General features: G+C 35.3%; 4 protein-coding genes across 4 annotated transcripts; 3 read left to right on the top strand and 1 right to left on the bottom strand.

Moving 5' to 3' along the window:
- The first annotated feature begins 942 nt into the window (after window positions 1-942).
- Window positions 943-5,395, top strand: ae13 (alpha-esterase 13). Its single transcript, XM_028180534.2, has 3 exons — window positions 943-1,278; window positions 3,426-4,702; window positions 5,150-5,395. Exons 1-3 carry the CDS (start codon window positions 1,099-1,101, stop codon window positions 5,313-5,315), a joined length of 1,623 nt encoding a protein of 540 aa, XP_028036335.2. The 5' UTR covers window positions 943-1,098; the 3' UTR covers window positions 5,316-5,395.
- Window positions 5,396-8,703: 3,308 nt separating this feature from the next.
- Window positions 8,704-9,172, top strand: LOC114247507 (10 kDa heat shock protein, mitochondrial). Its single transcript, XM_028180491.2, has one exon. It carries the CDS (start codon window positions 8,704-8,706, stop codon window positions 9,013-9,015), a length of 312 nt encoding a protein of 103 aa, XP_028036292.1. The 3' UTR covers window positions 9,016-9,172.
- Window positions 9,173-9,994: 822 nt separating this feature from the next.
- LOC114247506 (glucose-fructose oxidoreductase domain-containing protein 1) lies at window positions 9,995-12,734 on the bottom strand. Its single transcript, XM_028180490.2, has one exon. The coding sequence runs from the start codon at window positions 12,035-12,037 to the stop codon at window positions 10,832-10,834; it is 1,206 nt and encodes a 401-aa protein (XP_028036291.1). The 5' UTR covers window positions 12,038-12,734; the 3' UTR covers window positions 9,995-10,831.
- Window positions 12,735-19,764: 7,030 nt separating this feature from the next.
- Window positions 19,765-26,108, top strand: Hlh54f (basic helix-loop-helix type transcription factor HLH54F). Its single transcript, XM_028180556.2, has 4 exons — window positions 19,765-20,027; window positions 21,731-21,815; window positions 23,090-23,237; window positions 25,804-26,108. The coding sequence occupies exons 1-4, from the start codon at window positions 19,925-19,927 to the stop codon at window positions 26,092-26,094; spliced, it is 627 nt and encodes a 208-aa protein (XP_028036357.2). The 5' UTR covers window positions 19,765-19,924; the 3' UTR covers window positions 26,095-26,108.
- The last annotated feature ends 549 nt before the right edge of the window (window positions 26,109-26,657 follow it).

A 26,657-nucleotide genomic window follows, 5' to 3' on the forward strand; every position in this document is an offset into this window, starting at 1 on the left:
AAAATAAAATTCCTGTTTTGATATTAATTTTGTTATTGGTTTGAATTGAAGAAGATATTGTTATGTTACGATTATATTTCTGTCGTACAAGAGTATTGCGTAATATTAAGAATAAATATTGTGAGCAGAGCCAAATTCTTGAAGACTGTATGTCACAACAATGAATTTCAAATATATAAATACTTTCCACTCTAAGTGTGCCTGTAAGATATCGCTCAGCAATGAGATACTCCTCTTTATGAAATGAATCCACGGCTTTGTGGATTCCACCTCACTACATTATTGCAGTGATATAAATTCAACGGAGATAATAAGTTCAATCATTGAGTTCAATGAGTTAAGTGCAGTGAACCGGACTGCGTGTTGAGCACTCCGGATCCGAACCAAAATTTAAGCTATTAGTTGGACTAGCTAGATAGTGACGACAGTTTAATTTTATTTTCATATGTCTGTGCTGATCAAATGGCTAGAACACATTTTCAATGCTTCATCTCGTAATCTAAAATAAAAAATAATGCCTACTTATTTATGTATATTTCTAGGTAGGGCGACTTGTGAGCTCGCATATGTACGTACCACCGCCCTGTTTATTTCTATTGGCAAGCAGTAATGCGTTGTTTGAAATATGTTACAGCTATTACAATACAATTGAGATTTAAATCTCATGACTCAAGGTGACGGGCAGTATTCCCCTAATGGTGTCTATGAGCTCGGGTAACAGCTCAACAGAAGTAGGCCGTAAGCTAGTTCAAACAAATAAGCAATAAACAAAATAAAATCTTGCCCACATCATTCGTCACGAAGTGAGAAGTTTTGGCTCTGTCTTTTTAATTATTGCCGTCATTCAAAGGACAATAATCACGTTTCATAACACGTTACTATATAAAAACTTGCATGCGATAGTTAACTCTTTCAATATTTAACATATTAACAAGGAATACTTATTCGCAAAAAAAAGGCAGTTCAGTAGCCGGCAGTGACAGCGCGTAATTACCATATAGATACCATATAAATACCAGTACATATAAATGCTTTGTTGTGTGTAACTGAATTAAGTTCATCGAATCAGTTGTGTTGCCGCCTTTATCGGACAAGGCAATGTTATTCGTGATCATTGTATGTGTGCAAGTGCTCTCTGTTTTCGGAGAGTCACCCAGAGTGACTGTGAAACAAGGCACTCTAGTCGGGAGTAAGACCAAAACTTATTCGGGCTATGAATACTATGAGTTCTTACAAATACCATATGCAAAAGCCCCCATTGGCGAATTTAGGTTCAAGGTGAGTCCCAAAAATTTTGTTTTCAATATATACAATTTTTCCAAAGGTCACAGATATGAAGCTTTTATCAATAGAAAGTACGCTGATAACACAAACGTTCTCACTCGTTCTCATCCACAGCGTTCTCAATTTATAATTAAAGATGAGCTCATAATATCATCATTTTCGTCTTAATCAAGAAATGTATTACATACATAATACTTAATAGATGACATTGCAACAATTTCCAAAAGCGAAGTTCTAGCATGCATTGGAAATTTCAGCTTGCTGTAATGATAAGTATTTGGACACTTGACGCTAAATATTGGCGTTCAGTAAAATCACCATCAAAATAACGAAAATTTTAAAATATGTAACACTCAAAAACCGTAGTCTCATAGTAGAGATTATGAGTATAACAAACATTAAACAAGTAGTTACTTTTATATCTTAAAATAAGCCAGCTTAAATTGAAATAGTGCGCATATTTTTGTATTATATAGATGAACTCACGGCCTATCAGGTATTAAGTGATTACGGGAACCCATAGATAGAACAATGTCGCCGTTAGACAGAAATATAAATCCAAATCATATAGGATAAAACCTGCTCCGACACTTCTAAATTTTATTCCTACCTAACTGCTGATAGCCCTTGTTAAAACTAGCCCTAGCAAGAGCAGCGTTTCGAAATCACGACCCACAGAAGATCCGGCGAGAAACTCAGCGCATTCTGTCTATAGTATAAGCAAGTTATACGCAATGGATGATTGCTTCGCGACAGAAATAGACAGAGTAGTGGCACCTACCCCTGCAAGCTTGAATTCAATCTTCCACCATATGTATATGATGAAAGTTGTTAGGTATACTAAGCGATCTGAATGAGAATGCTATTCAAAGGCTCTCTTCTTCAACCCGTGTCCACCCAATGCTGAGTATAGGTCTCTTCGAATGCACCCCATTCTCTTCGATCTCTTGCCTTTCTCATCCAGTCCCAACCACTTTGACCAGGTCATCGGTATTCGAAGGCTAGTGACGTTTGAAGATGAGAGAGGCGGAGATATGGCAACATCCCTGTATAATTTTAGAATTAACTGACTCGGTGGTGCAGTAGTAAGCATCTCTGACTGTTGGCTAAGGGTTTTAGGTTTGATTCCCATATTGGGTAACCATTCGTGCGATGAATAAGCTTGTTTACTCTCTGTTTGACTGTTTAATGTATGTGTGTATATGTCTCTATTTAAAAGTATCTAGGTACGTATACAGAAACATAATAAATTCCCTTTCTCTTTTAAAATTTTAAGTACGAATGACATTGAACGAACAAAATGCAAATGGTTATTGAAACAGGTAAAGATTTGAAAAAAATCCCAACAGGTTTGGATTTCAAAAAAAAATATCAATTTAGCCATTAACATACTATGTAATTAGACAATTGCAGCATTGTAATATAAGATTAATTTAACAGCATTTTGGCAACGTGAATAGTCCTTGCTCGTTATGACTGTTTTATTCATTTTCTTTTCTTTATGTTTTTAAAATTTTTAAATTTATGCATTGTCCGGTTTCTTTTAATATATTTTGTTTCTTATTTAAAAGGTTCCATAAATAAATAAGACTTATTAGAATACAACAAAAAAATTCGATGCCATCACAACAATACATGCAACAAAAGCAAATGAGCGTAGCAATTGTAGATTGATAGCAGAGGTTCTCGTAAGCACGTAAATAGGTTCTAACGTACTGCCCATGTCTGCCATGACGCAGTCATGCTCTCCAGCCTGGAAGAGGGGATAGTCCATAAAAAATACAATTGAAATTTTTAAATGATGTTTCAAGCATTCATGTTGCTAATTGACGACAAGATCGCTTGGATAGAACGATATTTTGGACTAACGACATGAGACATATTATTTTATGATAAATATAATAATAAAACGGAATATATTCTAAAATATTACATACATCGAAATTAATTTTCGGTTATTACTGTGGATTCTTATGTTCCCAATCCTCGTCAAATTAAATTCGTTGGGGTACCAAAACAAAAACCTTAAAATTAACTAACTAAATAAAACCCTACAATTTTTTTATTAAATTAAGTTTACGCATTTGTATGTATGCATTTAATGAGCTCATATGAATGAAATTAATTCGAATACATTTCAGAGTCCACAACCACCAGAGTCTTGGGAACACGAGAGAGATGCTACTTCAGTAAATCAGAATAATGTTTGTTTTCAATTCGATATTTTCCTCAACGCTTCAAGAGGTAGTGAAGATTGTCTGTATCTCAATGTTTTTACACCAAAACTGCCATCTTGTGATAAACTTCTTCCAACCATGGTGTCCATACACGGAGGAGGTTTTGTCTTGGGAAATGGGATAATTAAGACAGAAAATGGACCAGACTTTCTTATTGAACATGATGTTGTTGTTGTATTTATAAACTATAGACTAGGGGCTTTCGGATTTTTATCTTTAGATATACCGGAAGCTGCTGGTAACATGGGACTGAAGGATCAAGTGATGGCTCTTAAGTGGGTCCAAGAAAACATTCAACAATTTTGTGGTAATAAAGACAGCGTAACAATATTTGGAATAAGCGCCGGATCTGCGTCAGTTGAATATTTACAATTGTCACCTTCGTCTAGAGGATTATTTCAACAGGCAATATTACAATCTGGATCCAGTCTCAATCACTGGGCCATTGAATATGACATCAAAGAACTTGGATTTAAAATGGCAAACGACCTTGGATATAATGGAACTAAAGGAGACCACAGGGCCATTTACAATTTTATATTTGGTAAATCATTCGAAGAACTGAGTGACGTGGTATTAAAATATTCAAAATCCTCGAATTTCAAGGGAACAAAATTTGGTTTTGTACCATCCATTGAAAAGGACTTCGGCAATGGAGAAGCTTTTCTAACTGAATATCCTTATCAGATATTAAAAGAAGGAAAATTTAACAAGGTACCGGTGATCAGAGGATTTTGTGAATTCGAAGGCTACTTAACTGCCGGCGAAAAACCATCGGATCTGGTAGAAATTCGGCAGAAGAAGAACTTCCTTGACTTCTGGGCCTATCCCCTGAACGAAACAGACGCAAAAAACCTAAACGAAAAATTGCGTGATCTATATTCAGGTGATGATAGCGCCATCGATTTTTTCAGCGATTATGACTTTACCAGTGGAATTTTGACAAGCTCTAAGTTAATGCTCCAAAATGGTGTACAATTGTATCTTTATAATTTCGCTTATTACGGAAATATGAATTTCTTAAAAATACTGTTTGATTTAAAGCTACAAGGAGCTGCACACGGTGACGATACGGCTTATATCATATATATGCCAAGTTTGATTAACGAAAAGGTCAATGACGAGGACTTCTTAATCAGTAAGAGATTAACAAAGATGTGGACCGATTTTGCCAAAACGCAGTAAGTACCATACTTAATAAAGTAAAATGTAGTTACTTTCTTATACATTTTATGTGAAATTGTAACAGTGTTTTGTGTTTGTGTTTTTTGTATTCCCCAACAATGGAAAGAAGACTTTAAGCTTCGTTCGAAAGATGGCATGTCGTAGAACTCCAGAAATGACGTAGAAGGCAGTTCATTTTAGAGTGTCCACGAATGTCGCACTCTAGTCGTACCTAAATAAAAATGAGAAAATCTAATTCGAAGGCGGGTAGTTTAATCCCAAATGTTCAATTAATTAAATAAATATTTCATAGTTTTAAATCGTTATTTAGATTTCTATGAGCCGCAATGTAAAAAGGTTGTTGTTTCCATTAATTAAATAATGGCTCATATTAAGCTAACATTATAAATCCTTCCAGAACGAGAAGCGTGTTAAGCCGATTACAATTTTTGTTACCTTTTCAGAAATCCAACACCTACCGAAACTGAACTGACACCTATTGTATGGCCACTCTTCGATTTAAAGGAACAAAAGTATTTAACTATTGATAGAGAATTAACATTGAAAAATCATTACTCACCGACGAGAATGGCTGTCTTTGAAGAGATATATGAGAAGTATCAAAAATAAGGTTATTACATAATATCAATCTCGAGTTTGATTTTCGTTGTATTCAGTACAATTCTTATGAAATAAATTTCAATCAGATAGTTTCGTTTTTTTTATTCTTATTAAAAAGAACTTCGTCTTTATTAAATTAATAAATCCTTTATTATAGTAGAATCAACCAAACCATGAAGAAATAATCAAATATCACATAAGTAAATAAATAATTTTATCCATTGCTGAAAAAGGTAGGTAGAGTATAGTCTTCCAGAATCACTTCCTAATAGTCAATTTAATTATTTATAATAGTGGGTATATCAATTTGTATAACATGCTTTTTTGGAATTAACATACGATATATTGCTGTCCATGTTCATATTCAGACCCATTCGGATAGAAGCCCTACTGAGGTCTTTAAGCATTGTACTGAGGTCCTCCAGGGTCTCGGCCATAATCAAAATATCGTCGGCGAACCGAAGGTGAGTTATATACTCGCCGTTGATGTAGATGCCTAGCCCTCTGGATTGCGACGTTGAAGTGGCAGTGGGCAGGACACATTGCTCGTAGAACGGATGGCCGTTGGGGCCAGAAAGTTCCTGAGTAACGACCGCGTACCGGAAGACAGGCCTCTCACAAGATGGACCGACGATCTATCGAGGGTCGCGGGGATCCGCTGGATACAGTCAGCGCAGGACCAGTCTTTGTGGCGAGGCTTGGGGGAGGCCTATGTCCAGCAGCGGACGTCGACCTATCCGATGCCAAGAACCTTAAAAATAAACTAAAATATTGAAAAAAAACGTTACAAACGATGTATTGTATGTAGGTATGTACTTATTATTTTGTTAATTTCGACATGATCGAATCATAGCAGCTTAAACGCTGTTGGGTAGGAAAAAAAATTATCTTAAAAATTTAAAACTTTACACTCCATGAATTAAGTAATAGTTTGATATCGCCATCTGTAGAGCAATAGATTATTGTTATGATTTTACTTTTCAACAACAGATGGCAGAGTTTTCGTTTTATTTGATACTAAATGAAAAACTATCAATGAATCTTATTTAAATTGATTTTCTATCAATATACTAAATAAAATAATATATTAAGCACAAAATAAATTTTAGTTTAAAGAAATCAGATCAGTTAACACATAACAATGACTGCTTAACACTTTTTAAATTATTTACGGCCGTTGGCTGTTCAACTTTTAAGTCTCTCTAAGTGTCCTAATTTATAAATATTTGAGGGCAAAAAATTTAGTTGTATTAAAATGGGAATTAAATACATTCCACTTAACCGTTTATTTTACTTACATATGGTTACGAAATTATATAATTCTTACCAAAAAAGGATTATATTATCAAAGCTCCCAGATTATGTAACTAAGATTATTCACGTTGATTTTTTCTAAAATAATATGAAATTGTGTATATAAATGAAATAATTGGGTTTTATTCACAAACATTTAAAATAATCGGTATAATAAGGGATTAAGAGTTAATACAAAAAATAAATGTTTTTTAAAACTAAAAAAACTGAAACTAACCTGGTTTCCGGTTGGTAGCCCTCTATGAAACATATAATATTAATTTCAATTGCCATAACGAATATCCTTTAAATTCGGAACACATGATTGCTTTGTGGCAGAACTAGACAGGGCAATACTTATCTGTACCACATAAAAATACTATCTACTGCCAGTAATTGCGCAAATCATTTTGCTAGTTTGATTTTTATGACACGATGTTTTATCCCTTCATCACGGAATTCATTTGCGGACACGTGTAAAGTTTATACTTGCCTGCACGATTTGACCACCAATATTTTTAAAGAGGAGTGAGAGTTACTGGTGATTCAAAAGGGTTTCCAGCTTCACCAGACTGGTGACCGAAGTCAACGACTAAGTTAGAACCCTCGTAGGGACTTACTAGCAACTGCCTCGAAATCGCGACTTGTTGAGAAGCATCGGCGAGAAACGCAGTGGATTGATGCTGTAGGCTAAGTGTCATGTTGAACTCTTCGACTTGGAAGTATAAATACGGTGCTTTGTGCTTTGGCTTCGGTTAGTGACTTATCAAGAAATATTCAACAGTACAGATAGTGGATTTAGTCCATTAAATACCTCGTAGGAAATTCATTCCTTTTGTATGGTACAACAACAGTATACGAATTCGCGCACATGTACTTATGGCTTGTGTACTTTAATATTAATCATATTTAATGTTGGGTGATCTTATATTTTATTTGCACTAACCTTTGACCTATCTAGAAAGTATGGAGGGTAAAGATAAGGAAAATCAACTGTATATGTAAATGAAAAGTGTCCGTTGAAATGTATTAAATTAGGGTGGTGCCACATTAGTATCAGGGTAAATTTTAAGGGAAGCGCCAAATATTACTAAAGTAAGTTTAATGAAATGTTAATAAGTCAATAACCATACCATTCACAGTTTACGAAATAAAATCACTCTAGGCACACGTTTTCTTGTAACAATTGTATTTGGTTTTATTTACTTTATTATTTTGCACGATGTAAGTTGTTGAAATTTTCAACAATTAACTACTTTAGTCGAATTTTTTTTTTTAACTCGGCATACTTCAGTTCATCTAAAAAAATGCTACATTCGTACCATCATACTCTTTTTACTCTGCTTTTACTGGTGGTAGGACCACTTGTGAGTCCGCGCGGGTAGGTACCACCACCCTGCCTATTTCTGCCGTGAAGCAGTAATGCGTTTCGGTTTGAAGGGTGGAGCAGCCGTTGTAACTATACTGAGACCTTAGAACTTGTATCTCAAGGTGGGTGGCGCGTCTACGTTGTAGATGTCTGTGGGCTCCAGTAACCACTTAACACCAGGTGGGCTGTGAGCTCGTCCACCAATCTAAGCAATAAAAAAATAAAAATAAAAAATAAAATCTTGTCTACACAAGCGTTATTGTGAGAGGCTTTTGAGCTGTTATTTAAAGTGAATAGCTGGACACTTTTTCAACTTTTCTCCTATATGAGATGATTCTTCTGACCTCTAACCTCCATACTAGAAAGACTAAGCAGTGAAGACAAATATTGCTATACTATTTAGACTGTTGAACTATAATCATGGTTCACACTTTACAGAATACACATAGATATAATACCTACACATAAATTAGGAGTATGTACAAGCGCTTTTTAGTGATCTCAATCAGTGTATTATCTATGGTCTAAGCGGTCTACGGTTTTACAAACACAGATAATACATAATATCTAAAAGTGGATATATTCTGTGATCGCAGTTTCTGGTTTGACAATCATTGAGATAACCCGGCAACCGATAGGACTGTTTGACTCGAATATTCTAGATTCCGCTAATTTTGAACAGCGTTCATCGTGCTCATATTCTTCGCTTTTGAATTCTGTTAATTAAAAATCGAAATGGCCAATGCAGTAAAACGATTGGTTCCTCTTCTGGACCGTGTCCTGATCAAAAGAGCTGAAGCTATAACCAAAACTGCCGGAGGCATTGTCATCCCAGAGAAGGCTCAATCCAAGGTTTTACACGGAGAAGTAGTAGCGGTCGGTCCTGGAGCCCGAAAAGAAAATGGAGACTTCATCCCCGTACAAGTTAGTGTGGGTGATAAAGTTCTTCTTCCAGAATACGGCGGTACTAAAGTAAGCCTTGAAAATGATGAGAAAGAATATCATCTCTTCAGAGAGTCTGACATACTGGCGAAAATTGAAAACTGAATGATGGTAGCTTTAACATGTGATTCTAATTCTGTTAGTTTAGTTGTAGCGTGCGCAAATGAAACGTTGATATGGTCGTGTATTTTTTGTGAGGTATTGATCCTATCTCAGTTGCAATACTTGCATTTCTTATTATAATAATAATTATTGTTATAAATCTGTCGTTTTATTCAAAATTTCTCCACTAATATAGTAAAATGTTACATCATCATGTAAACTAACCTAACCTCAAAAGGAGCATGCATTTTATAAACGAGTTGGTATGTTAAGGAAAAATTTTTTTTTATCCCACCATACTATAATTGTAATACGGCAAAACTATTGAAGTCAGCCTCAATATGATTATCATTAATTTGAGAGCAAAAATGCTATAGGATGATTTCAATTCCCATTCAAGTAGCTACCAAAAATTAAAATTAATTGAGATAACACTTATTATAGTATTTAGTAATAGCACACTGATATAATTTTTAATCTTTGCTATTGTGGAAGACCACATAAGCACAGACTGCCATTAAGTGCGCAGATATAGTTGCTCATGCTCTTGTTAGCAGTGACAATGCTGACAGCAATTTATTTATATTTATTATTTTATTTATTTAGCTCCTGGCAATACAGATGTCATCTTAAGTTCATCACAATGTTAATTCTGAGACTCAACTTGAGAGATGAGATTGGAAGGCTGGAATTAATTATCTTGTATACTAGCTGTCTAACCCTTCAAACCTCTGGTTACCTCTACAGAATGGCTATACAGCAGAAAACAGCTGGATGGTGGAATTATATTGATTTGAGGTCACAATATACCTTACTAACAGTAGTATGCAATGCTTTAAATGTGCTGGATACAAAGATGTATGCTGTTCTCACAAGATTGAGATATAAAATCTTCAAACAATCCAATTTACAGAAAATACAGTAGGTACCATAAAATAGGCTCAAGATTTTGTTACACCTCATAATAAAGCAAGATAAAAAATAAAATTTTGTCATTATTTAATCAATGATTTTAACATTGCAGTGGTATTTGTACATAAAGATAATAAAGTTATAACCCACATCACATTTTTATCACTTCTAAGATGCAGTTAATTATTTCATGAATGAGACTTAAGCTGGCTGGCACAATGATCCTTCTTACTAAGATTAATATATTTTTTAATAAGCTGTCAAATGTGAGCGCCTTGTACATGACATTTTCTTAAAACATCTCTGTGCTACCTCTTCTATGTCGGGCACTTTGATTATAACAAAAAATTTAATTGACTTCAGTACTGACTCAGTTATTCTAATAAAATAATATGTATGGATATTAAACTTGCAAATACATTTCATATTATTTGGAAAGAGTAAAATAAATTTGAAATATCTTAATTAAAATTAGTATTAAGTTAAGAACACAGAAAAAATACCAGACTGTGATCGTGAAAGCAAATTTTTAAAGCTAACCAAGTGTATTTTTATATTTTTTAGTGAAATACTTTTTATTGTGCTCCATGTATGTGAAAGATCTAGATGATTTGATAATAAAAATACTGATAGTACTGGCATTGGTGGGGTTATATTAGTTTTACATTATTTGTGATTCAAAATGGCAAGTTGAAAGCAAATTTATACATGAGAAACATGTGAACAATCTGTTATTTACTAACATAAAATACTATGGCATATGTAAGGAATGTCTTAAATAAACATGTTAATACTGAAATGTAATATCAATGTCAAATGCAGATCCTTACTTATATATTAATTATATGCAAATAAGCTATCTTATAATACAAAGGTACATAATAATGGCATATTAGTAAATTTGTCACTATTGTAATGATATGGCCGTACGTCGTACTGCTGCAGATAGAGCTGGATTTGGATCAGGTGGCTCAGTCAATAATTTAACAGATGTCCAACAGCCATCTTCATTTGATTGTCGCAAAGCCTCCATAGTTGCTTGGACTCTTTGTCCATCTTCAAAAGTTGCTGCCGCTTTAACAGGTTCTTTTATCCAGTCCATTTCTTCTTTGACGGGCAAAAATGCCTCTTTGAGAGCACTTATCATTTTACAAAGACCTTTAATGTAAGGCTTAGGAACCACACTTGAGGCACAGCTTAAATCTTCTATATCTACATATATAACATCTTCTTTGTCGTGCCTCTTAGTTTCCTCATCTGGAAAATGTTTATTAGAGTAGGTTTTATGCAGTTTTCCATGGAGATCTCCACCTCTCACCACTAAATATCCCTTTTTGCTACAAACATAAATCTCTTGATTAAAACATGGTCCTGGTAAATGATTATTCAGTGTCGCAGTCACTAACAAGCCTTTGTCCATTTGTAATTGGAATGTACAAAAATCTGGAGCTGTGATCTTCCTTATACCATTTATTTTTGAAGTCTCTTCAACAAAAGTCCTCAATACACCATGTACTTTTACTACTTTCTGTTTAGTAAGAAACGATACCAAATCTATAACATGGCTTCCCACTAAAGTTAAGGTACCGCCGCCCATTGTATCATCACATAACCAGTTATAAGAGTCTCCTATTAAAGGTCCCATTTGTACTCTTACATCTATAAGTGTTAATTCTTCAGGGTCTCCAAGATATCCCTCTTGAATACACTTTCTCATATGAGTGAATGCTGGTAAAAATCTCAGTGAATGATTAACAATAGAAATGAGCGTTGGATAATACTGTGCTGCACGAACCATCTTCAATGCTTCAGCTTGGCACAGTCCCGCTGGTTTATCACAAACAACATGTTTTCCTATACCAAGTGCTTTGACAGATATCTGAGCATGAAGATTTGGGGCACAAACTATGAAAACTAAACTAACATTCTTCTTGAGAAGGACGTCGTCAATTTTGTTTGTGAAGAAAGGAATTTTAAGTTCTTTTGCGGCTATCTCTGCTTCTTGCAAAGTTATACCCCATATTGCTTCAACAGAAAATCCTTTCTCTTTCAAGAAAGGCACCAGAACTTTAGCAATCGCTCCTGTTCCAAAAACCCCAATACCCGGTAACATTGTCCTTACTTTGTTTTCACTGACATTTAATAAGGTGAGGCTTCAAGCATGTTAGGTACAATCGAATTTGATTGAATGTAATAGTTCTAAATTCCTATTCTAAATGCGATTCATTTTCTATTTAGAAGTTAGAATGAAATAAGATTCTGCAAATTGTCTCGCTCGACAAATCAAGGCAACATTAAATATCAATTTTTATTTACTACTTGTACATAATAAAGTACATACATACATACCTATTTGTATTTATGAAATTACAAAATTGAAAATAACTTCAATGTGACAACTGACAGTTGACATTTAATAGTGTTGACAGTACTACTACATCTTATTTCAATGTAGTACTCTGTTAATGTAAAAGAGCATATTTTGTAAAAAAATTTGACCGTAATTTTAAAAATCTTCATAAAATTTATTATATATATTTAGAACATATTATGTTAAATACAGCAAGCTAAATCTAGACAGATTCTGAATTTCCGATTGGTTTTTTGTTTTAATAGAGTTTTTATACAAAAAACCTGTAAAATATTAGTTAAGGACGAAATAAAAGTTCTTATTTTGTTACTTGGAAATGAGTGAAAACCGTAAAGAAACACGCAGACTGTATTATAAATTTATGTTTTTCTATTAGATCATAGACTAAACAACATCTTGAAAAATTAAAAATGCGAAAAATATAATAAATGAAATTGCTTTAGCAGTACTGAGTATTTTTTGTTACCCTTTGAACACTTTCTAATCAAAATGGTTAGTTTTCTTATAAGATAGAAAAAGAAGGATGCTATATTTCCTATTTATAATAATAATATTTATCATGAAGTTGTTTTAAATGATTGATTATAGCGTTTCAATTTAAAGAAAAAGAAATATTTATCATAATTATCAGCATAATTTTGGGACAGTAACAAAACAAGAAGCTTTGGTAACAAAATTGGAAATGTAAAGCTTCGTATACACACTCTTTTTTTTTTGTTGTGATTGAAGATTTACTGGTGGCCCGGAGGCCTTTCCAGTTTCACCACGACAGGTGGGCGAGTAAAGGCTCAGCCAGAAGGGGTGGGATTTGCTAACACCTGCCCGCGCACCTCCGAAGGAGACCTAACAACTCAAGAGCAACTGCTTCGGGAATGAATCTACTGCCGGATCCGGATCCGGAGCGGATCGCTAAGAAGATCCGGCGAGAAACTCAGCGAGCTGATGCATGGGTTAGGTTGCACGTCGACCTCTTTGTCGAGTTCGAGGAGTACGACTACCGGGGTTCCTCAACCTGCTCCTAGTGTTAGAGCTGAAGGTATCTAATGCAAGAGTTATTGGATCTGATGGATCCGTAAGGACGTGTCTAGGGCGAAGACGGTGACTTGCTCCTGCGTGATCAGGATTCGGGGAGTAGTCAGCGGCGGCAACGATAAGACCATTATCATGACGCACAGCCTTATCGAAGTAACGTTCCGACGCTGACTTCATGTGTTTGCATATCGATTCGAGGCCCAGGTCGTCTTGTAGGTTAACGTTCCTCACGAACCACGGAGCCCTGACGGCTAACCTGCAAAAGCGGGATTGAAGGGATTGGAGGGTGTCTATGTGTGTGCGAGCCGTGTGAGCGAACACCACACTCGCGTAAGCCATGACGGGCCTTATGTAAGTTTTGTAAAGTTTTACCTTGTTCCGAAGGGACATTTTACTCCGTTTACATATGATGGGGTAAAGTCTGCCGAGAATAAACGCGGCACGATCGCGGACTGTTTTAATATGCGGGCGGAATGTCATGGATGAATCCAGGGTGACTCCCAGGTATTTGACCTTCCTGCCCAGGGTATAGGTTGACCAAAGTGGGTGATCGGGGGTGACATTGACACTATCATAAAATGAAAACAAAATAAGTAAAAATCAAAACAAAAATAAAAAAATTATTGCGAATATTATTCCAAAATCAAAACTTTCATTGAGGAAACAAATAAAAACTTATACCTTCTAATTAATCAGTTGAGTCTTCATTATATACTAGTATGACAAATAAGTGAGATGTGTGCTTAGCTTTTAAAACTCTTTTTTTGTTACTCCTTGTTCTGATTATACGTTACCACGTGAAAGTAACAAAAACAGAAGTAACAAAAGGACGGGTACAGAGTTTCAATAAAATTACATATTCTTTAAAACTCACTAGTTAAATAGTATTTTACATCAAATTGTAGTCCATATAATTAACTATTTATCAATTTTAACAAGAACATTATGTATCTTGAACTTACCTTCATACAGGGTAACAAAATCCGGATCGAATTCGCCGCAGTGCAGGGCACAGCGTTAAGCCGCGGCTGTTGTCGACACCGAAATGACATCACAACAAAATGGCGATGTGAAATGTCGTCAATAGTGTTGCCAAAAGAAAAAAACACTAACTAAATTACTAGTTTAAAAAATCTTTCGACACAAAAATTGGTAACAAAATCGGAATTCCATTTTGGATTTTTTTATGGGACAATATTAATTTCCGAAAACTGATTAACTTACGACGTATTTCACTATATACTTAATAAAACATGTATTCAAATACTCTAAGTAGTGTTTAAGACTATAACATATTATATTCAGTTTTTCAGAATGTAATGAAATAAATAAGTTCAAAACTTAATTTCCATAGCTTATTTTCCATAGTACGAAAATTTTGGTTTTTAGATTATTAATTATTTATTGTAGTTAGTGTGTTTTTTTTTATTGTTTTGATATTTTCTCTGATAATTAAGTAATATATTTAGACTATCGTAGTAAAAAAATAATCAAAGACCAAAGTATGGGACATCAACATTGCGGTTATAGTAAAAAAAATTGAGAAATGCTCAAAACTAGATTTAGCTCTCGACTAGACATGTATATATTTATATTCATTCGCAAGTTCATCGCCGTAATGCTTTGTTTCTTTTACGGGAGAGAACCAGCTTGGGGCGAGTCATTATTAAAACCTTTCCACTGCTGATGGGCATACCTATAATTAGACAGCATAAGCTCCGTCTCTTGCCGTTCATATCTTCTTAGAATGACCATAGGAAATAAAATGGCAGAAGCCGCTATAAATTTTCTGGCAAAATCATAACGTAATCACGTAGCGTAAGCGTACATTCACATTTTTTTAATTCCATCCTCTCCTCAGGATCCAGAATTACTTTCACCATTTGCTGGAGCTCTGTGATTTACGCTGGCTTCTCTTTAATAGACATTAAAATTTAGTGCTTACCCAATTTGCCATTATTTTATTAAAAGTATTATTGTAATTAAGGGTTAAATCGATGCAACGGCTATTGTCCACTCTTTGGACGGTGAGAAACGGAATTCTGTCGATTATTAATCATCACCTATGCGAACTGCTTTCTTCTATGTGAAGATACAGGCGGAAGCTACTGGTCTTGAACGTTCATAAGTCGAAAGAGTCAGATTATATCCTCATAATGGTTTTGAAGACAAGCGCCCCTGAGCTGACATCTGCGCTAAGGCGTTTGTAAATCCTCTCGAATAACACTCCGTTAGTGCTATACGTATTCCATATTCGTGAAAGACCGCTCATGTCCATCCTATAACCAAGAAGGGTGACCGGTCGGACCTCTTGAAGTATACCATGTCTACAGTGATAGCTTCCTTGTTTACAAGGTGATCGAGCGAATACGCAACTCTTGAAAAATCTTGAGGATCGCCAGCTGATCAGTGATCGACAGTATGGTTTATGTCACGGTTGCTTAACTTGCGATCTTTTGTAATACTTTACTTACAGGTGGGCTAAATCCGTGGGGAGCAAGGGCGACGCTCTCGCTGTGGGCCCTCATATCGCGGAGGCTTTTGAGACGGCCTGGCACTTCTGTAAAAATTAACATTTACCAAATCCCCGAGGCACTCTGCAAGTGATTCGCTTTTGGGTTGTGCAGAGCATCATAGTTATCACAGACGACTGCTGCTCCGATACCGCAATCGTACTTCCATTTCTCGGGAATCGTGCTACGTTTCGTTTAGCTACTAAACTAAACAAATGACCGTCTCCGACAAATAAATTTATGCTACAGAAATCTTATTGGATAATTTTTATTTTATTGAAATAATGTATGTATCGTATCTAATGATGGACGGTTGCATTTTTGTGATATCTTTTGGCTTCACCGAAAAGAACGTTATTGTAAGTCGTCTGCACGTTGATAGATAGAGTTTAGAGATTCATGTCGATTGAAAAACATTGTTTTGTTCGGATTTCGTTCACGTAAATGGAACAAAGAATAATATTTGTTAAGAAAACAGTAGGCGCGGTCGTAAGTCACACTGGATGGCGCTTAAAACGAATCACTTTTCGTCGGAGTGGTTAAACTCAATGCTTTGATATCATCCACCTGGACAAAGTAGGGTTGGCATTTCATGCGCACGTAATAATTTTATTAGATTAAATCGTTCTTAAAATTATATATTCGGAGTTAAATAAAAGTAATTTTAATTATAGGCTACGTGAAAAAAAATAAAAGTAAGTGAAATGATACAATGTGCTATTTAGAGGAGCGTAACGTTATTTATATAAGTTATTGAGGACAAAACATTCAGAAGAGAAATAGTTCCGTAAAAATAGTACATACTTACCTATTTAAAATATTTGATACTTTAAGACTTCATTTATATTTTTATAGACTCTACAATTTATTTTTGTTTTACGTTGTTGTTTTCCAACACCGTTTTCATTGGACCACATTCTCTTTATATAAACAATGGATATTGTGTAAAAGTATTAAAATACTGTCAGTCAATTATGTAAGTTATTATATTTTATACTATTAGTTGCTCTTTACGTTATTAACCGACTTCAAAAAAGGAGGAGGTCCTCAATTCGACTGTTTTTTTTTAAATATATTTGTACCTCATAACTTTTGATTGGATGAATCGATTTTGATGATTCTTTCTTTATTAGAAAGCTGGCGCTTCCCGTGTGACCCAATTTAGTCCAGTAATGGTATCCATGTGAAAACCATATATATTAAGTCATAAATTTGCATTAAGTACGTGCGCGACAAATAGATGAATAACTCAATATCGCGCCAACAGATTTCGATGATTATTGTTTTTAGTGTATATTATTTTGTTTTGGAATATCTTTTTTTTTCTATTTGAAGTTGATTTTTGTTAAAGCATGTCTATTTACAATTATTGTTGCCTCGAAAATAATGAGCCTAAATCAATTACTGTCAGTTGACATCCCTACGTATATCCTATTTGCAGCAATTCGTCTTCAATCTCGGTCGGAACCCACCGCGATACTCGATAACTTCCACAATTAGTTTCTGAGTGATGAGCTCAAACAAAATGAATTTAGAATCTATTTTTTTCTTCGCAAAATAGGTCCACTTAATCACAAAAAATTCAAAGGTCGACGAAAACAAAAACATTTACTACAATCGGATTTAAGAAAATTGGATTTTTTACATAATTTTCAATAAGATCTTTGTCACTTTTAGAAATTGCTACCATAAATACACATTCTATTTAAATAACTTAACTCAATATAGCAAGCTGAAGTGGCAGTGGGCTGGCCGTATATGCCGTAGGACTGACGATCGCTGGAGCAGACGGGTTCACGAGTGGAGACCGCGCAGCGGAAGACGTAACGTGGGACGCCCCCTGGCTAGATGGTGCGATGACCTCCGCACGGTGACCGGCAAGAAGTGGATGAGGAGAGCCGCAGACCGGGCTCAGTGGTGTAGATTGGGAAAGGCCTATGTCCAGCAGTGGACGAATGTGGGCTGATGATGATGATGATGAACTCAATATAAATATAGTAATTTCGCGAGTCGCGGACATGATTGAAAGTAATTTTACGGTTTAATCTAACGTTTTTTTTTTGTTACTACATTATTTCCGATGTTTTGAATACATTTTCGTTCATCGTTTTCATTATCACCGACGACTAGACGGCACTGGAGTCGTTCAATAAACCATAAAATCATTTATAAATATGTCGACGTTTCAATATTTACACGTTTTGAAAGCATCCGACCTATCGAAAATATTCGAACCCTTAGGATGTGCATAGCACGTGTAGAATGGCTAGAAACAAAGTATTGAGTGTCGCGGAAGCGTGATCCGATGCGACCTCGTCAAAGTTTTTTGTTTTTTTTTTTTTATCTCACTGAGCGCTAATAGCATGGTGATATTCCTAGTTTGTAAAAATTAAATTCAATTAACTTTAATTTGATTTTGGGCATAATCTTAAAATGAAAATAACAATTTTAAATACTGTTTTGACAAATAATATTTTCGGGTATCCGTAAATTGTAAAATAGAACCTAAGTTTTTATCAGTAATAGGTAGTTGTTACTTATCTTGGTGTGACACTATTGCGATATTGCACCTAAACCTATAATTTCAATGGCACCAAGGTTTTTTTTATTGCATTGATGGGGGGACGAGGTCATAGTCCACTTGGCGTTAATTGGATACCGGAGCCCACAGACATCCACAACATAAATGCCGCCACCCACCTTGAGATATGAGTTCTAAGGTCTCAGTATAGTACAACGGCTGCCCCACCCTTCAAACGAATGCACCGGACGTTTTATCCTATAACGCCTTATTAACTGTGTAGTAGCAGTTTTAAAGTCGTTAACCAGAACACGTGTTACATCCTATATCATTATACAATGTTTTATTTATTTAAATTAACGAAAAAATATATTTAAGTATACGGCCCACCTGATGGTAAGTGGTTACCGTCGCCCGTGGACTTCAGCAATGCCAGGGGCAGGGCCAAGCCGCTGCCTACCGTAATTATAAGTCGTTCAAAGTCTAAAACTCATTTTCTTAATTTTTTATGATAAGCTACTTAAATTCTTGAGGTGCGATAATATGTGCCATCAACGTTACTTTACAACCCGTTCACAATCCCATCTAACTTAACTTAATTTAAATCAACTAATTCAACTAAAGGAAATTTGAAAATAGGAACCCGAAGACCGAGCTCAGTGGTGAGGATTGGGAGAGTCCTATGTTTTTTATTTATTTATTTTTATTGCTTAGATGGGTGGACGAGCTCACAGCCCACCTGATGTTAAGTGGTTACTGGAGCCCATAGACATCTAAAACGTTAATGCGCCACCCACCTTGAGATATAGTTGTAAGGTCTCAGTATAGTTACCACGGCTGCCCCACCCTTCAAACCGAAACGCATTACTGCTTCACGGCAGAAATAGGCAGGGCGGTGGTACCTACCCGCGCGGACTCACAACAGGTCCTACCACCAGTAATTACGCAAATTATAATTTTGCGGGTTTCACTTTTATTACACGATGTTATTCATTCACCGTGGAAGTCAATCGTGAACATTTGTTGAGTACGTATTTCATTAGAAAAATTGGTACCCGCCTGCGGGATTCGAACACCGGTGCATCGCTTCAACACTATTGCACCGGACGTCTTATCTTTTAGGCCACGACGACTTCAAACTATGTCCAGCAGAGGACGACTGTGGGCTCATGATGAAAGGAAAATTTAAAAAATTTTAATCATATCGATACATAACATGGTGAAAGTAAGCCTTATAATTACATTTGTTTTAACTTAAACATTTTCGATTAAAAATTAAAAAAACTTAAAGAGAGCACAAAACTAGATTTGTATACTAAAATGCATGTACTACAAATATAAACAATTCTGATACTTGCATCTACGGGAGGGGCGAACGCAAGGACCGCCCAAACATTTCATGACCGCCCGCCTTGCGCTCACGCATCTCAAATGAAAACTGACTTGCCTTGCAACAGGGTCTCAAGCCTCGCATTTAATTCGTTTTAAGAAATTAATTAAATATAAGCAGTTATGTGTCTGAAGTGATTTACTTGTGCAATATTAAAAAAAAAAAACAAAAAAATGCCGCGAAAAAGAACGAATAAGTCACCGTCGGTTGATAAACGTTCCGAAGCGGATATTGATGATGACGATTTTTATTTTGAGGACACGCAATCCAACTCAGGTCAGTAATTGATAGTAAATATAATTAAATAGTTAACGACAATTATTTCAATAAAGAATTAAGATACATTAAATGTTGTATAGGTTGAATGTTAAATCGTGTGTAGAGCAAACAATATTAAAATATTACATAGTTTTTTTTCTAAATCAAACGACGATTTAAATCACATCCAATGTTCCAAATTCGAGTTGAATTAGGTACCATTGAATTCAATAAAGTTTTCGTTATCTTAATTATTCCGAATAAGTGTGAATGATCTTAGTATTGTCTACCTAGTATTGTGTACACACTCAGCATAATCTCTGAGATTCCTTTATCTATTGAAAAACAATAAAATTTCCGAAAGATGAAAATTAATGTCTGAGAAATATTATAAAATTAGGATTCAAAACAAAGCGATATCCTTGACTTGTACGATTAAAATTTCTATAGCGATATTTTGATTTATTTATCGGCTTTTGCTTATTATCTATATGAATATTAAATTAAGGGCATAAAAGCATAAACGATTTAGCGTTGAAAATTTACTAAACCAGCGGGGTCATAATTTTGTTAAGCTTATTTTATATCTAGGCCTACATAGATTGTTTGCTCTGTTTAGTTATTTCTTTATCACTGTTTACAGTTAAGCTTTTAAATTATTTAATTAAATACGGTTATTGTTTACACGTATATCTTGTACCGTGACATTATTAAAAATATATGTTATAATAAGTATCGAGTGTGTGTTTAAAATAAAATGAAAAAATGTTTTGAGTTAAACCTTATTACCAACATTATGATTGCAGTATAAGACATGAGAGCCTCTGGTTTTAATGTTATGTATGGATTAAAAGAAAGGATTTTTTTTGTCGTATATTTCGATTCAAGCTGAAAGTATTTATATGATTGGATTCTATCACGTCTATTAGTCAAGATGAAAAGACAAACGTATGTTACGTGGCTACTGGTCCTCAAAGAGACTAACCAGAACGAGGACGCCATTGTCCATCATGAGCCATTAAATCAAAGTGTCAATTACATTGGAATAACAGAAGGCGAATTCTGAAAAACAATAAAAACAACAAGAACAAAATCTTCCATCAAGCGAATGTTTTTGCTTGGTGACCGATGTTTTTTTATTTTTTATTGCGTAATTGGTGGACGAGCTCACAGCCCACTTAGTGCTAAGTGGTCACTGGAGCCCATAAGACATCTACGACCCACCCACCTTGAGATATAAGTTCTAAGGTCTCAAGTGTAACTACAATGGCTGTCCCACCCTTCAAACCGAAACGCATTACTGCTTCACGGTAGAAATAGGCAGGGTGGTGGTACTTACCCGCGCGGACTCACAAGAAGTCCTACCACTAGTAAGATGATCTTTCCTTTCTTTTCTTCTCCTAAACTAAACTTTCCACCATAGATTACATTTATGGTAGGCGACGGCTTGGCTCTGCCCCTGGCATTGCTGAAATCCATGGGCGACGGTAACCACTCACCATCTGGTGGGCCGCATGCTCGTCTACCTACAAGGGCAATAAAAAAATCTTCAAAAGATTCAGCGAAGCTCTTGCTACAGCCAGTATTAACAAATCCTCTCGCGTTGAGCCCCCTGAGCTCACCTACCAGTACGCGCGTAGTTGGAATAGCCCCTCAAGCTACTAAGATCAATATAATGAAAAAAATCGTCTACAAACAAGATCAAGTTGTTTATACCACAGGTCGCAATTCGCACGAGCCGCACAGAAACGCAGCCAATGCACGAGAACGGGCCAGAATGCGGGTTTTGTCAAAAGCATTCTGCAGGTAATTATCATAACTAGTGGTCCCACGGTAGTTGAAATTCGACTGTAATTAATTGAAATTATAAGTTTGTACGCTATTATGATTCTATTGTCAAATAATTATTATACATACTTCTATAATCACAGATTTCGCCAAGACTACATATTAGGTAAATATTAATAAAGACAAACAATATTTAATCTATTCTCAATTTGACCAGAGACGTCAAGAACAAAAGTTTGACAATAAATAAACAGTATGCATGCGCGTGAGCGTCAAATACATGGTAGTGTGTGTAATGTTTTTTTATTGATTTAATGTATTTTTTAGGCATAATTTTAAAAAAATGTTAACATTCTGCACTCCTTCTCTATATTCTCTATAATCGTGGGAAGTTTCATACTCCTCCTTCCGCGCAATTCTCGTAAAAAGGGATACAAAGTTTTTCCTTCACGTATTAATATATAGATGATGGACATAATATTATTTATTATTTTTATTTAAATCATTATACTGTTATAATATTAAATTTCTTATTGTTTATATTCATTTTTAATTAAATAACTAACAACAAACTTTCTATTGACAGCCTCAACTGCATGTTCTCAAGACATAATAAATAAATAAATAACTGGAAACAAATCACACACGGTCATTCGGCCTCAAATTAGGATTCCCTGTGCTGTGGGTACCAGAGACTGACATACATACTTATAGACGTTTATATATAGACATACATATATAGATAACAAACACCCAAAGAGCAAACAAACTCATCGTATTGCTTCTAGAATGGAGAAAGAATCTTAGCTACATAGTGTAGAGGCACCCGAATAGTGCACAGAGGACATGACAATAATATCAGTCATATCTGATTATTTCACTGGTGGTAGGACCTCTTGGGAGTCCGCACGAGTAGGTACCAACACCCCGCCTATTTCCGCCGTGAAGCAGTAATGCGTTTCGGTTTGAGGGGTGGGGTAACCGTTGTAACTATACTGAGACCTTAGAACTTATATCTCGAGTTGGGTGGCGCATTTACGTTGTAGATGTCTATGGGCTCCAGTAGCCACTTAACACCAGGTGGGCTGTGAGCTCGTCCGTTCATCTACGCAATAAAAAATAAAAAATAAAAATCCCCTAAATCTAATGATCTTTGTTCTCCACGAATTCTTCCCGTAGTAGAAAATTTGGAGATAATGAATCACTCATGCTTTTTAGAGTTTGACAATTTAAATCCATATAAAGTGTGATAAACTAATAATATCCATAAAAACAACATGGCTTTCCGTTAGACTGAAGACTACTCTACCCTGGGTGCCAGCTGACACTAAGCTGTCCAAGTTAGATACACTACGCTTGGCTGCATCCTACATTGCGCATCTACGAGCACTACTACACGAGCCACGATCAGCACATACCCCACCACATCCACTTAGTTTGGTAAGTTGCATCCTTTTGTATCTTAAATTAGAAAGTACTTGAAAAAATATCATCGAATTAATACTGACTCTACTGTATGTACAGTGATGTACAATATTTATACTCTATAGTTATATACGTATCCTGGCGACCCGCCCTCGCTCCGCTTTGGAAACTGTAATTTATTATTGATTTCTCCACTATTCAATGGATGTTATTATACATATAAACCTTCCTCTTCAATCACTCTATCTATTAAAAAAAACCGCATCAAAATCCGTTGCGTAGTTTTAAAGATTTAAGCATACATAGGGATATAGGGACAGAGAAAGCGACTTTTTTTTATACTATGTAGTGATATTTTGTCGTGTTTAAATATGTATGTATATATAATATGTATATGAGTCTTTGGTTTCCACAGTACAGAAAACTCTACTTTATGACCAGATTATCGTGTGTGATTTGGTCCTGATGATTTCGTTAATTACTGGTGGTAGGACGTCTTGTGAGTCCGCACGGGTAGGTACGAACCGCCTGCCTATTTCCGCCGCGAAGCAGTAATGCGTTTCGTGGAGGTGGAGCAGCTGTTGTACTTTGAAAACAGAGACATTTGAACTCATGTCTCAATGTGTGTGGCGGCATTCACGTTGTAGATGTCTATGGGCACCGGTAACCACTTAATACGAAGTGGGCCGTGAGCTCGTCAACCCACTTAAGCAATAAAAGATGGTATACAAAAAAACAAAGTTGACCATGTATTTGTCCTATTCAACATTATTGATCCAATTCCAATTGGTTTTTTTTATTGCTCTTGTGGGTAGACGAACATACGGCCCACCTGATGGTGATTGGTTACCGTCGCTCATGGAATTCAGCAATGCCAGGGGCAGAGCCAAGCCGCTGCCTACAAATTGTTCATCATCACAGAAATTTACTTAGGCTTTGACTCTAGAACAAAATTATGAATATTTAGTTAGACGGTGCGTTCAATAGCTAATCCAATAATCATTCATTCACGAGGCCTTCGTGGAACGTGTCTTTTAATCCTCTGACGACAGCCGCCCGTTACCCTGGCGTTTGCCAAATGCTCTTGATTTATAGCTTTTTCGGGTTCCCGACGAATTAGGGGATGACAACTGAGACACGGGATATATTGTCAACAATTATGCGGTCGCTTCTGACTTGAAATATTAGTTGGTATTATATTTTAATAGTTACCTACATAAAAATATAGCAATGGTGATTGATTGATCGAGGAAATGTTTTAACATGATTTTGTGAAATAAAAATTTACTCTTAACGAATTTTTTGTTAGAAATTAGAGAGTACACAAAGTATCATATAAATTTTGTTATATTATCATGTTATTACATTTACATTATATTTATTATATGAAATTCATGACTTTGGGCATTGATAACAACAATGAATATTTCAAAAATATAAATATCATATTTTTTTATCAATGCTTATTATGAAAAACAAAAAAGAAGAACAATACAAATAAAAAAATTAAACAACAAATAAATAGTTTCTAAAATTAAACAAAAAATCACCGATTCATCATGTGTGTTCTCTGACGATGAAAAACAAACAAAACTATTTTGTCATAAAAAATAAGAATCACTTTTCCGGCCCTTCCTACAGACCATAAACAAAGCCAAATATCTCGTCCAACCCGAAGGAACATAGGAACAAAAAGATTAAAACAACAAACATATGAGTTTTACGTTCTCCCGCGTGCGCTGACCAAAAGTTTGCAGCTGTTGTACGTATAAATAAAATTTATCTCATACGTTGAAGAGACGATCCACTTTTATTGTTTCTCCGGATCTTTTGTGCTGTCCACGTACATAGATATCGGATTCCTGATAGTTTTCGCAAAAAAAAATTAAGAGCTTTTTAAAAAACTGCAAAATGTCAGTTGCGAAGTGAAATCGTCATTTCCAAACACGTGTGATGTTCAAAGCAACACTGTTTACTTGGCCATAAAAAGTGCGGTCAAAACATAAGCTGAGTTACAAAACATTGTTAGCTGGGAGGTCTTCTTTCAAAATCAATAATTTAAATAGTAATTCAGAATTCCAAATATCAAATTCTAGGTTTGTGTTAAAAGACAAACAAAACTAAGTAATTATTTCACTGATTGTTTTTACAGTTACAATAACAGAATGACATCAGACGAGCTGACGTCTCATTTAATAAGTAGTGGTTATTGCTGCGATAAATATCGCCAATATTTGGCTTCGCGTTTGAACAAAGATTTGTGTTAGCTAATCGAAATCGTGACGTATTGGCGGTTACTTTCACTGGTGGTTGGGCGTCTTGTGAGCCCGCACGGGTAGGCATCACCGCCCCGCCTATTTCTGCCGTGAAGCAGTAATGAGTTTCGACAGCCATTATACTGCAAAAACTGACACTTAGAACTTATGTCTCAATCAGGTCGGCCGTGAGCATGAAAATAATATATATTTATTTGAGAATTCAAAAGTTAATATATTAAGAAAAACACTAAAAATAAAATGCTCTGCACCATTTTTTTGCGGCTAGTTGAATCGTTCATTTACATTACTTTTATCAATTTTAGGCTTGGCCCTTCGCGTTCCAACATGGCGGCAGTCTAAACTGTGCAGTATCACAAAGATGGAACGTTAGCGCTCAAGAACCGAGTTGTAGATCCAACATAACACCAAGAGAAGCTATGCAAAGCCAAGACAACTACAACGAATACGACAACGATTACGAAGAGAGATGCTACGAAGACGTGTCCTCGAACGACGCATGCGCACAAATGCAATACTGTGATTACGGTTATAAAGAAGATTATTATGAAATTAGAAACAGCTATCCGACAGATAATGCAATAAATAATATCTAAAATTATTAAAACAAGTTTTTGTGGTCAAATTTCTTATGGCGTCTTTTTCTTCTTTTCGATAAATTATTTTTGATTGATCACTTTTAGCCGGCTATCTGCTAATTCCGTCCACGATTGCGTAACTTATCACATGCATTGCTCCTTTACTTTTCGCTTAAAAATTTGACTTTATGTTAAAGCAACTAAAGCATGAGTTAGTTTAGTAGAATTGTTATTGGTTGCTTGAAATACCTTCTTTATATTCTACCCATTCTCTTTATTTTACAGCATACCTAATAAAATAAAGTTTGTCGAAGTATTTATTAATATCACAAAGTAGAATAAATCGGACATGTACGAGAACCTACTTATGTAATTTTGGCAAATAATTATGTGTTTAAAATTAAAGTATGCCGTACATATAAACAATTAAATTAAATGTTTCGTGGTTAATAATGGATTGAATACTATAAATATTGATAGAAATACTCGTAAGTCAAATACAGTAGTTTTTCTTTGAAATAAGCCCTTAAATCTCGTTTTACTGCTATTCGCTTTTCACAAAACTACAACCGCATTTTGTT

Source organism: Bombyx mandarina, chromosome 11, assembly GCF_030267445.1.
Source record: "Bombyx mandarina strain Sakado chromosome 11, ASM3026744v2".
In the NCBI taxonomy this organism is placed as follows: domain Eukaryota; kingdom Metazoa; phylum Arthropoda; class Insecta; order Lepidoptera; family Bombycidae; genus Bombyx; species Bombyx mandarina.

Coding starts and splice junctions, on each gene's coding strand:
- ae13 (XM_028180534.2), top strand. CDS start 1,099: ATGTTATTCGTGATCATTGTATGTGTGCAAGTGCTCTCTGTTTTCGGA. Junction 1,279..3,425: donor TTGGCGAATTTAGGTTCAAG/GTGAGTCCCAAA, acceptor AATACATTTCAG/AGTCCACAACCACCAGAGTC. Junction 4,703..5,149: donor ACCGATTTTGCCAAAACGCA/GTAAGTACCATA, acceptor TTACCTTTTCAG/AAATCCAACACCTACCGAAA.
- LOC114247507 (XM_028180491.2), top strand. CDS start 8,704: ATGGCCAATGCAGTAAAACGATTGGTTCCTCTTCTGGACCGTGTCCTG.
- LOC114247506 (XM_028180490.2), bottom strand. CDS start 12,037: ATGTTACCGGGTATTGGGGTTTTTGGAACAGGAGCGATTGCTAAAGTT.
- Hlh54f (XM_028180556.2), top strand. CDS start 19,925: ATGCCGCGAAAAAGAACGAATAAGTCACCGTCGGTTGATAAACGTTCC. Junction 20,028..21,730: donor GGACACGCAATCCAACTCAG/GTCAGTAATTGA, acceptor TTTATACCACAG/GTCGCAATTCGCACGAGCCG. Junction 21,816..23,089: donor TTGTCAAAAGCATTCTGCAG/GTAATTATCATA, acceptor GCTTTCCGTTAG/ACTGAAGACTACTCTACCCT.